Source organism: Malaclemys terrapin, chromosome 3 (genome assembly GCF_027887155.1).
Source record: "Malaclemys terrapin pileata isolate rMalTer1 chromosome 3, rMalTer1.hap1, whole genome shotgun sequence".
Taxonomy (NCBI): domain Eukaryota; kingdom Metazoa; phylum Chordata; order Testudines; family Emydidae; genus Malaclemys; species Malaclemys terrapin.
The window spans coordinates 104,781,032-104,793,647 of NC_071507.1; the positions used below are offsets into that span (position 1 = coordinate 104,781,032).

Below are 12,616 nucleotides of genomic sequence, written 5' to 3' on the forward strand. Positions count from 1 at the left end.
TGCTTTAAACTGTATTTAAAACTGAATGGGGAAAACACTTCTTCTACCAATCCAGTTGTGTTTAGCAAATAAGAAAGAAGGCAGGTAGTGGGAGAGGGTGCCAACTCAGACACGCCACTGGGTCATTTCTGAGACCAGCTTGCAGGCAGGAGTTTTAAAGCAACCACTTTCCCCCTGTTCCAGCTGTTTTTAGTGCCTTAGCAGGAATCCAAGTCTGTAGATGCGGGCTCTGAGACTCACTGCAATGGATTTTAAAACAAAGTGTAGACAAACTCTTTCCTCTGCTACCTCTTCTGTTTGCAATTTACTGTAGTAGCACAACTGAAATGGGGATTAAGAGCCCTTCCAGTCCAGTTTTAAATGCTGTTTAAAGAACAATATATATGGTGGTGGTTTTTTTCTTGGCACAAAGACCTATAAAGATATAAATCTATAATAACCTGATGGTCCTTTCTTTTGATTTAGTAATAGCTGTATAGAGGGCTTCTAGGCCCTACAGTAATACAAATAATAAATAACTATGATAATATATCTTGAACTAATACATTCTTCATCCTTTGTCCTCCAAGTCTGTTTACCCCTGGCTATGGTATTTGCCTCATAAACAGGAAACACAGTGGTCTTCAACGTCTCTGTTTGCTTTTTAAATAAGGGTTGCGGGTATTTGATGGTGCTGGGCATTGGAAGATCATCAGTTGAATTAGTTTTTTTGGTTTCCCTCCACCCCCATTTTCTTCTTTTACTGTAGATACAAAATAATTCCAATGGGAAATGGTATTTAATCCTTTACAGATTTAAGTAATATATTATTTTTACTGCTTTCTTTAAACATTTGCTTTATTTGTGATACAGCAACTCCCACTGTCAATTCTTTAGCCCACACAAAGATTTGAAGAGATGTTGGTGCCTTCTGAAGGACTTTGAAAAGAATAGTTTTTAGAAACAGTTCCGCAGATTTTAATTTTTTTAATGATTCCTTTTCCTTATTCTTTGTTTCCCAAGATGTTAGTATAGAACCAAGATTTTCATTTCTCAGGCTTTTGTCTGTTCCTGCTGCTTCCCTTCTGGAAGTCGTGCAGTATTATTTGGTGTGTAACATAATGGGTTGCTGTGGAAATTATTATCATGTCATAAATAGAAGATGTCATGTGGAATAAGCAGTAGGACCACACAAGATTCCATAAGCAAACAGTCCCTTGTAATAAAGAAAATGGGACGAGAAATGCAGAAAATATACAATGCATAAGCAGAGTTTGTTGGTACTGCATGGTTTTTCAGAAGGCACGAACATCTCTCCACAGCTGTATAACCGCCAAGGGCAAAGGGAACAATGACCTAATAATGAATGTGACCTATGATGTCTTTTACATTAATAAGAACACAGAAATAGTGAAGTGCTTGTGTTTTCGAGGGATAATTATTGTTTTATTTTGACTCCAGCAGTTGGCACTGGCCAAAGTGACTTCCGTGGGCATTCAATGTATGTCCCAGATCACTATTCCACACTAGGGAGACTAGACAGCTACCGCTCTGCTATGCAGCGATCTGAAACCAAGGACACCAGCTGCCAGACAGAAGAAGTCAAAGTCGTGCCCCCTTCAGTGAGAAGAATACGAGCACAGAAAGGACAAGGGATTGCGGCCCAGATGTCTCAGTTCTCCAGCTCATCTGGAAACATGTCTGTGATGAGTGATTCCGCTGGGGTTATATTTGCCTCTCGCCTAAATAACGACATGGGTTTTCATAGCCTGCCTCGACCTGGAGCAAGAGTGTCTCTGCAGTCACTAGACCAAAGGCAGAGCATCTCTAACCAGGCAGAAGACATCGCTGGCACTTTGTCAAACCAGATAAGCAAGTTGCAGGTTGATAATAGTGTGGTCCATATGAGGAATAACCCGAGGACTGAGACACTGCCAAGGCCAAAGTCCCAAGAGGTGAGAAGTTATGAGAGTGAAAAAGCTGCAAGCCCGGCATGTGTGGTCTCTCCTCATGCCACATATTCAACCAGCATCATACCAAATGCCACGATATCATCCTCTTCAGAAGTTATTGTGATTCATACCACCCAGAGTGCTGGACCATTGGATAGTAAAATCACCAGCTCACCTTCCTACACAAAACCCAGAGACAGTCCTGTTGCCAACAATGCAGTAAGCATGAAAGAAGATCACCATTCTTCTAGTGGTAACTGGAGTGAGAGCAGCTCAACGCGCCACTCCCAGACCTCAGACACTATCTCGTCTAATGCTATCATGATGCTCTCCCTTGGTGACTCAGCTGTATCCCTCAGCACTCCAGGAAATGTGGAGAATACGTCCCAAAGTATGAGCTATAGCTGTAGAAACAATCTCCCTTTCCCAGGCCACTCCCAGGATAGCGATGGCAGGAGTGAATCCAGTTTTTCAGGGGACAGATCACAAAGCAACAGTATAAACAGCACAGAGCACTGGGTGTACAAATCTAGAGAAAATGATGAGACTCCCTCACACAAGCCAACCTGTGCCACTGCAGGTTATTCCACTCCTGTAAGCAACGTGAGTAGCAGCAGCCTAGAGAGAACTTCTGTCAAAGAAGATTCAAGTTCTCTGTATTCAGTGGACCATGACGGCTACTACACTACCATGCATATGGACTCTGGACTCAAGTCAGGTAAACTATGCAATAGTAATAATGGTTTTGGAAACCCCAGGCACAGTGTGATTAATATTTTTGATGGAAATGAGAAGAAAAATCAAGACGAGCGGTCAAGCAACAGTGACAAATCCCTCATACGAAACATATCTTTGAAAAAAGCAAAGAAGCCACCTCTTCCACCATCCAGAACAGACTCACTCAGAAGGGTCCCGAAGAAAAAAACCCAGTCCAGTGGACAGGTACTTGATGAAACACTAATTGCTACCCTCCAGCATTCACTGCAGTTAAACCTTCAGTGCAAAAATGGTAGTTCCCCATCCCAAAGTCCATGCAGTGATTATGAGGATCCCTGGGTGCTGCGCTCTCGCAGCCAGAGCTCCGTCAGCGCAAGTAGCAGCATGATGTCCACAACAGCTCCAAATATGTACTCTCTCTGTACTGTCACTCCATCACAGAGTGACACAAGCAGCATCAAGTCAGAGTGTGCTGACCAATGGGGTTACTACAGTGACTATGCTGGCGTGCCAGACGATCAGTTTAAATGCCCAGTGGCTCGTTCTGCAAGCACTACAGCCAACCTCAATGATTACAGCATCAGCCACCTCAATGACGGCTCAAGGGCTTCTATGCCCCAAGTGGCGAGTGGACTGGCCAAACCAAAGAACACTTCTCCAGAGAAGTCTCACAGAGTCACATCACCATCTAGTGGGTATTCTAGTCAATCAAATACACCTACAGCACTTACTCCAGTGCCCGTGTTTTTAAAATCCATGTCACCAGCAAATGGGAAACCCAAGTTGAAACCGAAAGTGCCTGAGAGAAAATCTTCTCTGCTATCTTCAGTATCCGTCTCTTCATCCTCCACTTCTCTTTCTTCCAATACATCTACTGAAGGGAGTGTGAACATGAAGAAACTGGACCCAGCCCTGACCTCCCCTCCTGATGCTGCTGGTCCTCCATCTCCGACACCTCCACATTCCCCTGATCATCCTCTTCCTCCTCCGCCCCCTGCCCCAGCAGATGGAATGGATCTGCCTCCATTACCAGCTTCTCCCAGCTTCCCTCCACCCCCGCCAGAAGCTATTATAAATCCTTCCTTTCCCCTGGGTGGTCCGTGGTTTCCTTCTCCTCCACAGGAAATGTCATTCAGTCCTTTTTCTGCCCCTTCTTCCTCCATTTTCCCCAATGTAGTACCTCCACCAGCACCACCTCTTGACCCCAAACTGACACAAGATGCAACTAAATTCACACAATATTCTTTTAAGAAATTTAATCAGGATGATTCTGGCTACAGTGCAGTGAAACAGCCAGCCAACAAGCAAGACTCCAGTAGGCCTGTAATGCCCTTAATAACCACCAAAGCACTGCAAATGGTACAGCTGAGGTCTGTGAAAAAATGTACAGGAGCACAGACTGAACAATCAGCTGGATCTATTTCTGAAGCCAACTCTCAGGAAAAAGCAACTGTAATTTTCTCACCACAGCCTTCTCTAAAACCATCTCTTTCACTAAGGCTCAGTAACAGCCTGGATGAAGAGATGAAAACTCATAGTCCTTCCTTCAAAAACTTAGTTCAAACTCCTCCTCAGAGTTCACTTCCAGATCTCAGTGACAGTGCACCTGAGATCAGCAGTGGTCAAAAACCTGGAAATGCAGCAGGTCTAATACAAACCTTTGAAGCTGATGTATCAGGAACAAACATTGAAGAAGCACCTCAGTCTCCTGTGCAGAATGAAAAATCTCACTCTGGCCTTATTAGTACACCGTTTCAGGTGCCATCGGGTTCTCCAAACAAGACTCAGGGTATATCACCAAACAAGAAGCCACCTCCTATTTCAAAGAAACCCAAACTGTTCCTCATTGTGCCACCTCCGCAGCTAGATTTTACAGCAGAGAAAATAGCTAACGTGAGTGATCCTGTCAGAGGCACATCAAGTCCAACTAGGAGAGAGATTGCACATTGCGAAGAAGCAAAAAATTGTCTTACAGATGGACTCAGTTCCAATGAGATGGACTCGGGCAGATTGGTTCCTGAGGGAGGAGCTGCTGGTTCCACCTTCTTTGAAACAGTGGAAACCAATGTCTGTATGGTACAGCCTGCAGCATCACCAGTTCAAGAAGCTCCCAAGCAGGAGCAGCAGACCACTTTGGATGAAGGAAGCAGTTCAGACAGCAATGGAGACGACAGCAGTAACACTGACAGACATCTATCTCAAGAGGATGAAAGTGGTAAGTCTGTCTTCTTTTATCCTTCAGGTGTAGCAGGAGCTAGTTTACTGATGGTGGGGGCTGGGGGAAGTGCGATAGCATTCAAATTTTCACCCGTAGAAAGGGAGATGTGATACTAGACTAAAAATCATAAGGGAAATAACAGGGCTCGGATTAATCCCTGATAAAGATTCTGTATCTCTATCTTAACCTTTAGTCAGAAAAGCAGTGGAGATACAAGCAGTGTTTTGTTAACTGCATCATCTGTTTAAAAATCCTAGGAAAACCTGATTAGTTTGAAGAATTTTGGTGACTAGTTTTAATTGAAGCCCTAAAAAAAACCTCCTTAAAACGTAATTTTGTGCTGTGTATATGTAAACAAACATAGGCATTTCAGACACTGCAGTTCCCTCAAAAAAAAAATTATTGTGAAATCAGAGAAATACTGAGAAAACGATATGTTCAGTATATCCCTTCAATGTTTCACTTACTGTAGGTGAAGAATACGGAGGGATGCATGTGCAATTTGGGACTCCGGTGACAGCCTGTCTGTATTTTTTATTCCTTCTGATTAGCTGAGGTGTTTGAGACAGACACAACAAATAATTCATCACTGCCAAGCAACAGTTTCAGGGCAGGGAGTGAGGAGGTGGCAACGCCAGCTAGACCGAGAACTACTGAGGATCTGTTTGCAGCCATTCACAGGTACTGCGGAAATTGCTGTCGGTATTGCTCTATCCACTAACTCTCTCACAATTCAGTTAATAGTCTCCTCCAAAGAAACCTAATTTTGATCATTTTTGTTTTTACTGCAAAACCCTCTTTATTTTCTAGTAAATAACCGTAGTAGGAAATCAGTAATAAACACAAGAACGTGCATTTTATTGCTTTATAATAATATTTAACTAATTCCACGTTAAAAATTGCTCACAGTTAAACCAGTTTTGATAATCCTACAAATCTCCTGACCCCTGAAAATTTCATGTTACACCTTGTATATATTGTATTATTCTTAATCTGCCTGATTAACTTTACTTTTGCTTTCTCTGTGTATCTTTTTGTTTTCATTCCCTTTCCCCTTCATCCCTTTTACTCTCCTTCGCTGGTTATATGGTGCAGTTTGGGACAGAGGCTCAACGCTAATGCTTCATGGCAAGCGTGGCTTAAACTGGCAAGTAACATAATATGTCAGTCATATGGCAAAACATATGACAAGTGCTGGATTATAGTTTGCCATAATCCAGTCTGAAGTGGGGTATTTTGTGTCAAACTGGTTTAGCAATGAAGAGTGCAATACAGATTCCATGCATCATTCCCCTGCTTAAAAACCACCCAACTCACTAGGTACCTGATTTTTCATTTAGCTTTCTTTAGATTTAAAAAAAATAACACTTCAGTGAGAAGCAGGTTCACCATTTAACCTAGCAGGTATGCAGAAAAAAAGTATCTACGATCGGAACAGTTGAAGAACTTATATTTGGAATGTGTGTGGTGGTGGTGCCATCTTATGGCCATGTAGTTTTCTTCAAAACACATTTGGGCCAAATTTCCAAAGGGTCACTGTAATTGGTTACTTTCACTCACTAGGAATGTAATTAGTCAGTTTGTGTACACAGTTTGTGTGGCTTTTCTATCACAAATATTAGAAAAGAGGAAGTCTTGTGGCTAATGCACATGACTAGGAATCTGGACACTCAGGACGCATATTTGATTTCATTTGTGAAATAATCCTCTCCATTTTAGACATTATATCACAATGTTGGCTTTCCATAACTTTTTGATATCCCTTAAAAAAGAAAATTGTGATATAATGTCTGAAGCTGAAAGAATTATTGTACAAAGGAAATATTGGTTTCTTCAGGGCAATATTTTACATTATATACACACAAAGGTTCGCTCTGCATGGAATACATGCATGGAATTAAATGTGTATATTTGTGTGTGTAGATATATCTATACACACACATATACACATTATACACAAAATATAAAAATAAAATAGAGCTGGCAGTGATGCCTATAGTTAATATTACCTGAGACTTCCCTTTAAAAGACCCCAGTTTTCAGTTGCTTATAATTTTGCTAAACTTTAACTGCTAGGGCTGAAATTTTCCATGTTAGGTGTCTGCTTCAGGCTGAATTTTTAAGAAAGTTTCAGCAAAAAATGGTTCAATTTGAGAACAAGGCTAGGAAAAAATAAGATTGTTCTGGCCATGTTAAAACACTCTTTTCTCTCTCTCCTAACTCTAGCCTCCCCCTTCCCCCACTCCCTCCCCAGCAACCAGACATCGAGAAGGTCCCATGTCTCCATGCTTTGGAGCAGGGACTTGAAATTTGGCAAGGAATTCAGCCTAGGTTAGAGATGTGCCTTTTGCTCCCCCTGTGAAATATGGCTGAATAATAAACCTCTGAAAGTCTTGGTTTGTGCATGTTCTGGGCTGGCAGCAAATGTTCCGTCTCCACTGAGGATACTGCACACCCTCAGAGCTCCAAGCCAACCACACTGAGCGTGCTCCTTCGACTCACTGCGTTCACTGAGCATACTTCAGCCTAGGAAATTGCCATTGTGTCCCTTTGGCAGCTGCATGAGAGCCTGGACTCAGAGTGCTCAGTGTTTGTGGCAGCCTGCCACAATTTCTCCAAGGAACCTAAGAAAGAGAAGGGAAATGACCACTTTTAACTGTTTATATTTCTGCCAAATCTGAATGGAATTTCATGGGGGGGAAGTGGGGGAAGGCATCTCTCTAGACCCTGGGGATTCTTCCTGCAAAATAGCCAAGGCAGGCGAAAACAGTGGAGCTGTAAGAGCTTCTTAAAAACAAGATCACAATAATCCTTTATATGTGGAAAGTGTTAGGCAACTTATATATAGGGGTCACTAAAGCTACCCCTATAACATATAAATGCATATTCTAAAATTCAAGCATTATTCTCCCTGTCTGCGTAGGCCCTGACACCGAGATTGACTTAGATAGGGTGTTCCTGGTCTTGGACAACACTGTTGCAATATTTCCCCTTATACTCCTTAACATCGCTTGTCTTCCCTCACAGTGGATAGGTGCCAGCACTGCACTTTTCTCTCAGCTAGAAAGATGTAAGCAGCAGCATTTGAAAATTACACCAGTTACACAGTATCGGAGGGGTAGCCGTGTTAGTCTGAATCTGTAAAAAGCAACAGAGGGTCCTGTGGCACCTTTGAGACTAACAGAAGTACTGGGAGCATAAGCTTTCGTGGGTAAGAACCTCACTTCTTCAGATGCAATTACACCAGTTACACAATAAGTTGACTACAGGTGTGTAATAGGTGGGATGCATCTGAACTCCACCAACACAAAGGGTCCTGAGATTACTCCCGATATCCTGTGGCTACATCCTCTTGCTGCCTCCAGCTTAGCCGATGTACTGTATTTTGGTACTTCGTTTTCTGTTGGTAGGCCATAATGCAAAATGCATCTGAGCTTGTCATGGAGAAAGCTCAGCCTCTGGCAGAAATGGGCATGAAACATTACATCAGAATGTCCTTAGGTGTACATGGAGTTGTACCATTTATGGTTTTAATAAGGGGAATGGTCTGTATTGTACAAGTCTTTTCATAAATAATAACATGTAATTTGTTGTGTAAATCTTGCATTTGCAATAAGTGCTGAGAGTCATTTTTAATCCTTTGGTGATATTATATATATTATAATACAGCATTAATACACTTTTTATATGCATTCTTACTTAGTCCACAGATGCCAAGCATATAATCTACATAATGACGTAAAGACAGGGGCAATAAAAATCCAGTTCCCGCACACATAGGCTCTTCTGATTTTTGCTGTGTTTTCTATAGTTTTCTATTTTTAAATTTAAAATCATGTAGCTCCTCTGGCTGCAAAGATAAATTTCATGTTGTAAGTTAGCAAATTGGTCTGCTCTTGGCTCTGTAATCAAACAGATGGGAGTCACAGAGCACAAACTGCATTGTAAATATCTGCCATTTATCTTGAAGGCCTGATTTTAACCATTTAAATTCTTACTTTTAAAATCATTTTATCTACAACCATAACATCTAGTTCTTTTAATTCAAACTTATCTTTAGTGTTGTTAACATGCATGACCATGTACATTTCCAAAGAAAAATCTACAAAACTACATCCCTAAGCTCTCCTAAAGGAATCATGAGTAATAAACAGCATGAGTTTCTAAAGAATATATGCCAGGCAGATTAGACTGATATATTTTTATAGGGGTGTCAAGCAATTAAAAAAATTAATTGCGATTAATCGTGCTGTTAAACAATAATGGAATACCATTTATTTAAATATTTTTGAACGTTTTCTACATTTTCAAATATATTGATTTCAGTTACAACACAGAATACAAAGTGTACAGCGCTCACTTTATATTTTTGGTTACAAATATTTGCACTGTAAAAAACAAAATAAATAGTATTTTTCAATTCACCTAATACAAGTTCTGTAGCCCAATCTCTTTATCATGAAAGTTGAACTTACAAACATAGAAATATGTACAAAAAAATTTGCATTCAAAAATAAAACAATGTAAAACTTTAGAGCTTACAGGTGAAGTGGAGTTATGTAACAAAAAACCCCCTACATTTGTAAGTTGCACTTTCACGATAAAGAGATTGCATTACGGTACTTATATGAGGTGAATTGAAAAATACTATTTCTTTTGTTTATCATTTTTACAATGCAAATATTTGTTCAAACATAATAATATAAAGTGAGCGCTGTACACTTTGTATTATGTGTTGTAATAGAAATCAATATATTTGAAAATGTAGAAAAAAATCCAAAAATATTTAATAAATTTCAATTGGTATTCTATTGTTTAACAATGCGATTAATCGTGATTAATGTTTTTAATTGTGATTAATTTTTGAGTTAATCACATGAATTAAGTGCGATTAATCAACAGCTCTAATTTTTTGTGATCAAATCCCAATATTTGTGGACAAAAAGAATGCTGCCTATATCTAGATTTAGTCAAGTATTGGTTTGGCTTGGACATGAGCACTGTCAAATACAATAGATTCACTATTCCTATTCTGAGGAATAAGAATAGTGGATTTGTCTCTGACTCCCTTATGCCTCAAAGATCTGTTTTATTATATGCACAGGTTTGGTGGTGTCATTATATATACTTCCTAGATTGTTCCCCTCTCTGTTTAATGGTAAATTGCTGTCCTGCTTATTAGTTTGTTGAATAGACTTCCTTGTTTATTTGGGGGGAAAATGTTTTATTTTTATATTTAAAATCTCAGATCCAAAAGGAAAGTCCTTGGCCGCAAAGATTCTGAAGATGACCGCACCCGCAACCATTCTCCTTCGCCCCCAGTAACACCCACTGGTGCGTCCCCAAATCTAGCTTCCCTCAAGCACGCAGGATCAATTCAGAGAAGCATTCGCAAGAGCAGCACCAGCAATGATAACTTCAAAGCCCTGCTGCTGAAGAAAGGGAGCCGCTCAGACACCAGTTCCCGCATGTCAGCAGCAGAGATGCTGAAGAATACAGATCCGAGGTTCCACCGAACAAAGTCAGACTCTTCCCTTGAGTTTTCCGACAGCCCTGCGAGCTGTTCCCCCAGCAAGAACAAAAGGGCCCAGGAAGAATGGGCCAAGAGTGAAGGCCTGATGCCAAGGAGTATGTCCTTTTCCAGCACTAGGTATGGCAGGTCGCGAACACCACCCTCTGCTGCCAGCAGCAAGTACAACGTCCGGAACCGTATCCAGAGCAGCCCCATGACTGTTATTAGCGAGGGAGATGGGGAAGCAGTCGAACCAACAGAGAGCAGGATCCGTAGGACTTTAAAAGAGCAGCAAGAGAGCCAGCTCAATGTGTTTGACAGCGATGACATGGACATGAATGATTTTCCGTATGCCGAGGAGGCCGGTTCCAATGAGACGAAGGCTCCAACCCACTTAGACTTAATGACTCAACTGGTAAAACCAAATGCTTCAAAGAAGTGTCTAAGCCCTTCAGACGAAAAAAGTTAAGAAGTGAGGACAAAGGCATTTGGTATTAGTCTTTCAGATGGTATATAGAATGAGTAAGCAACAGATCCCAGGAGAAAGCCCAGTCCAGAACAGTTTATTTTGCTGAGCGTTTATTACATGAACTTCATATGTGCATTGAACACTGGAGCACTGATTGCTCTGCAGGGTTGGGTTGGGTAGGGTGGGGCTTGCTTTGAGTAGGTGGTCTGTGACTTTAAAGAAAGTAACAGTTGAATTTTTTCATAAGCCTTAAAAGTCCTGTCTGAGGGAGTTTCCTCAGATCCTTTGGGGTGTGAATTTTTTGATACTTTTTGATTGTGGGAGCAAAATTTAGAGTAAGCCTGAAAAGAAGATGGGAAGCTTCTGTGGTACAAAGGGGCAGTTGCTTTAAGGCATTATATTTCTGAGGCTTGGGAAGTGGATGAGATGCGTGGCCTATTGGAGGTAGCAGGGCTAGCACTGCACAGCTTCTTTTCTGTGCGTGCGCCTGTTAATTTAAGCATGTCGTATTAATGTAAAAAGATTAATAGATTATGAATTGGTGTAGGTACATTTTTCCACAGGAAAATATACACTTTTTAAACCTAATACAGGAGAGTGGGCACAGTTGTAATACAGTACTAGCTGCTGTGCAGCCATAGTGACAGTCACACAAACACACTCTCATTTCCAAGTGAATTGCTTACTTGATTGGAAACTGCGAGAACTGAAATAACAGGATGCATATTTATAAAGAGAATGTAAGTGAATAATAGGAAAATCGGAGAGGAATAAGCAATACACTGCCAGATTTGGAAAGTTTCAGGTGTCTGAAATGAAATTAATCACAAAACATGAATTTGAGAGTTTGCACCACTGAGCAGTGGTGGAGCCTTTCCATTTAAATTAAACATGGAGGTTACATTTTGCCAGAAGTTTTTCTTCCATTTATCAAAATGGGAAGACTTCTTATAACTTTCATCACTTGAAATGTCAAATATTTGCTAACTTTTGGTTACCAAAGAGTAAATTAGTTATTTTCCTTTTTGATTTGCCTGCAGTATTTCTATTTTTAGGAAAATATTTTTAGCAAGGTTTGTTTTATTTTATTGTATATTTTACTGATGGTAATAAAAGTGTTTAATGGTTTTCATTTTTAAAGAAAACAGTTGATTAAAACTGAAACATTGGCTGGAGTTTTTGGTTCGTAGTAGGAAGGAAGCTTTTAATTTTGAATAGGATTTTTGCATCATTTGATGGTTTGTGCAGTTTTTATATTGATTGTAAATAATGGAAGTTGTTAAATACCTTTTGATCTTCCCACTTTAGAATTTATACATTTTTAGACTGCTTTAAGAAGAAACACTCTCTTTGTAGATTATTTATTTTAGTGAAATATGCTTGTAATCCCTTTCTTCAATCCCTTATTTGTTAGTAATGTAAATTTCCGGGGCCTTCACTTAACTCTTCCCTTCAAAAGAGGGGGATGATGACAATGCTGTGACTCTGCTTAAATAAAACAAGGCTGCCAATTGCTATCTTGTCTTTTGAATTGATAACATCTGTCAAAAGTTGCAGCCAACATTTTGTGCTCTTATATAGAAAACCTTGCACCTTAACTACTAACATCCAGTTCATATAGCGAAACTTACACTTTAGTGGCATCTAACAATTTTTGGTGTCTCTTCATCCCGTTTTACATATCTTTTGGAACAAACCCAATTGCAATGAATAGACCTGAAGAAATCCTATCTCATCTCCAACCTCCACTACATACGGTTTACTGTATA

At 40.3% G+C, this 12,616-nt stretch overlaps 1 protein-coding gene and 1 long non-coding RNA gene across 9 annotated transcripts in view; one reads left to right on the top strand and one right to left on the bottom strand.

Moving 5' to 3' along the window:
- Positions 1–4,395, bottom strand: part of LOC128833950 (uncharacterized) — a 33,940-nt gene extending 29,545 nt beyond the window's left edge. The window contains exon 1 of the long non-coding RNA XR_008444363.1: positions 4,307–4,395. This is a non-coding gene — a long non-coding RNA (uncharacterized LOC128833950). The remainder of the gene's footprint in view (positions 1–4,306) is intronic.
- NHSL1 (NHS like 1) overlaps positions 1–12,362 on the top strand; it is a 236,325-nt gene extending 223,963 nt beyond the window's left edge. For 7 of the 8 annotated variants that reach the window (XM_054022255.1, XM_054022256.1, XM_054022258.1 and 4 more), the window contains 3 exons: positions 1,441–4,863; positions 5,418–5,547; positions 10,115–12,362. In XM_054022255.1, the coding sequence (XP_053878230.1) occupies positions 1,441–4,863; positions 5,418–5,547; positions 10,115–10,847 (4,286 nt within the window). In that variant the 3' untranslated portion in view covers positions 10,848–12,362. The remainder of the gene's footprint in view (positions 1–1,440; positions 4,864–5,417; positions 5,548–10,114) is intronic. The other variant, XM_054022257.1, reaches the window with a different exon arrangement.
- Positions 12,363–12,616: the final 254 nt, after the last annotated feature.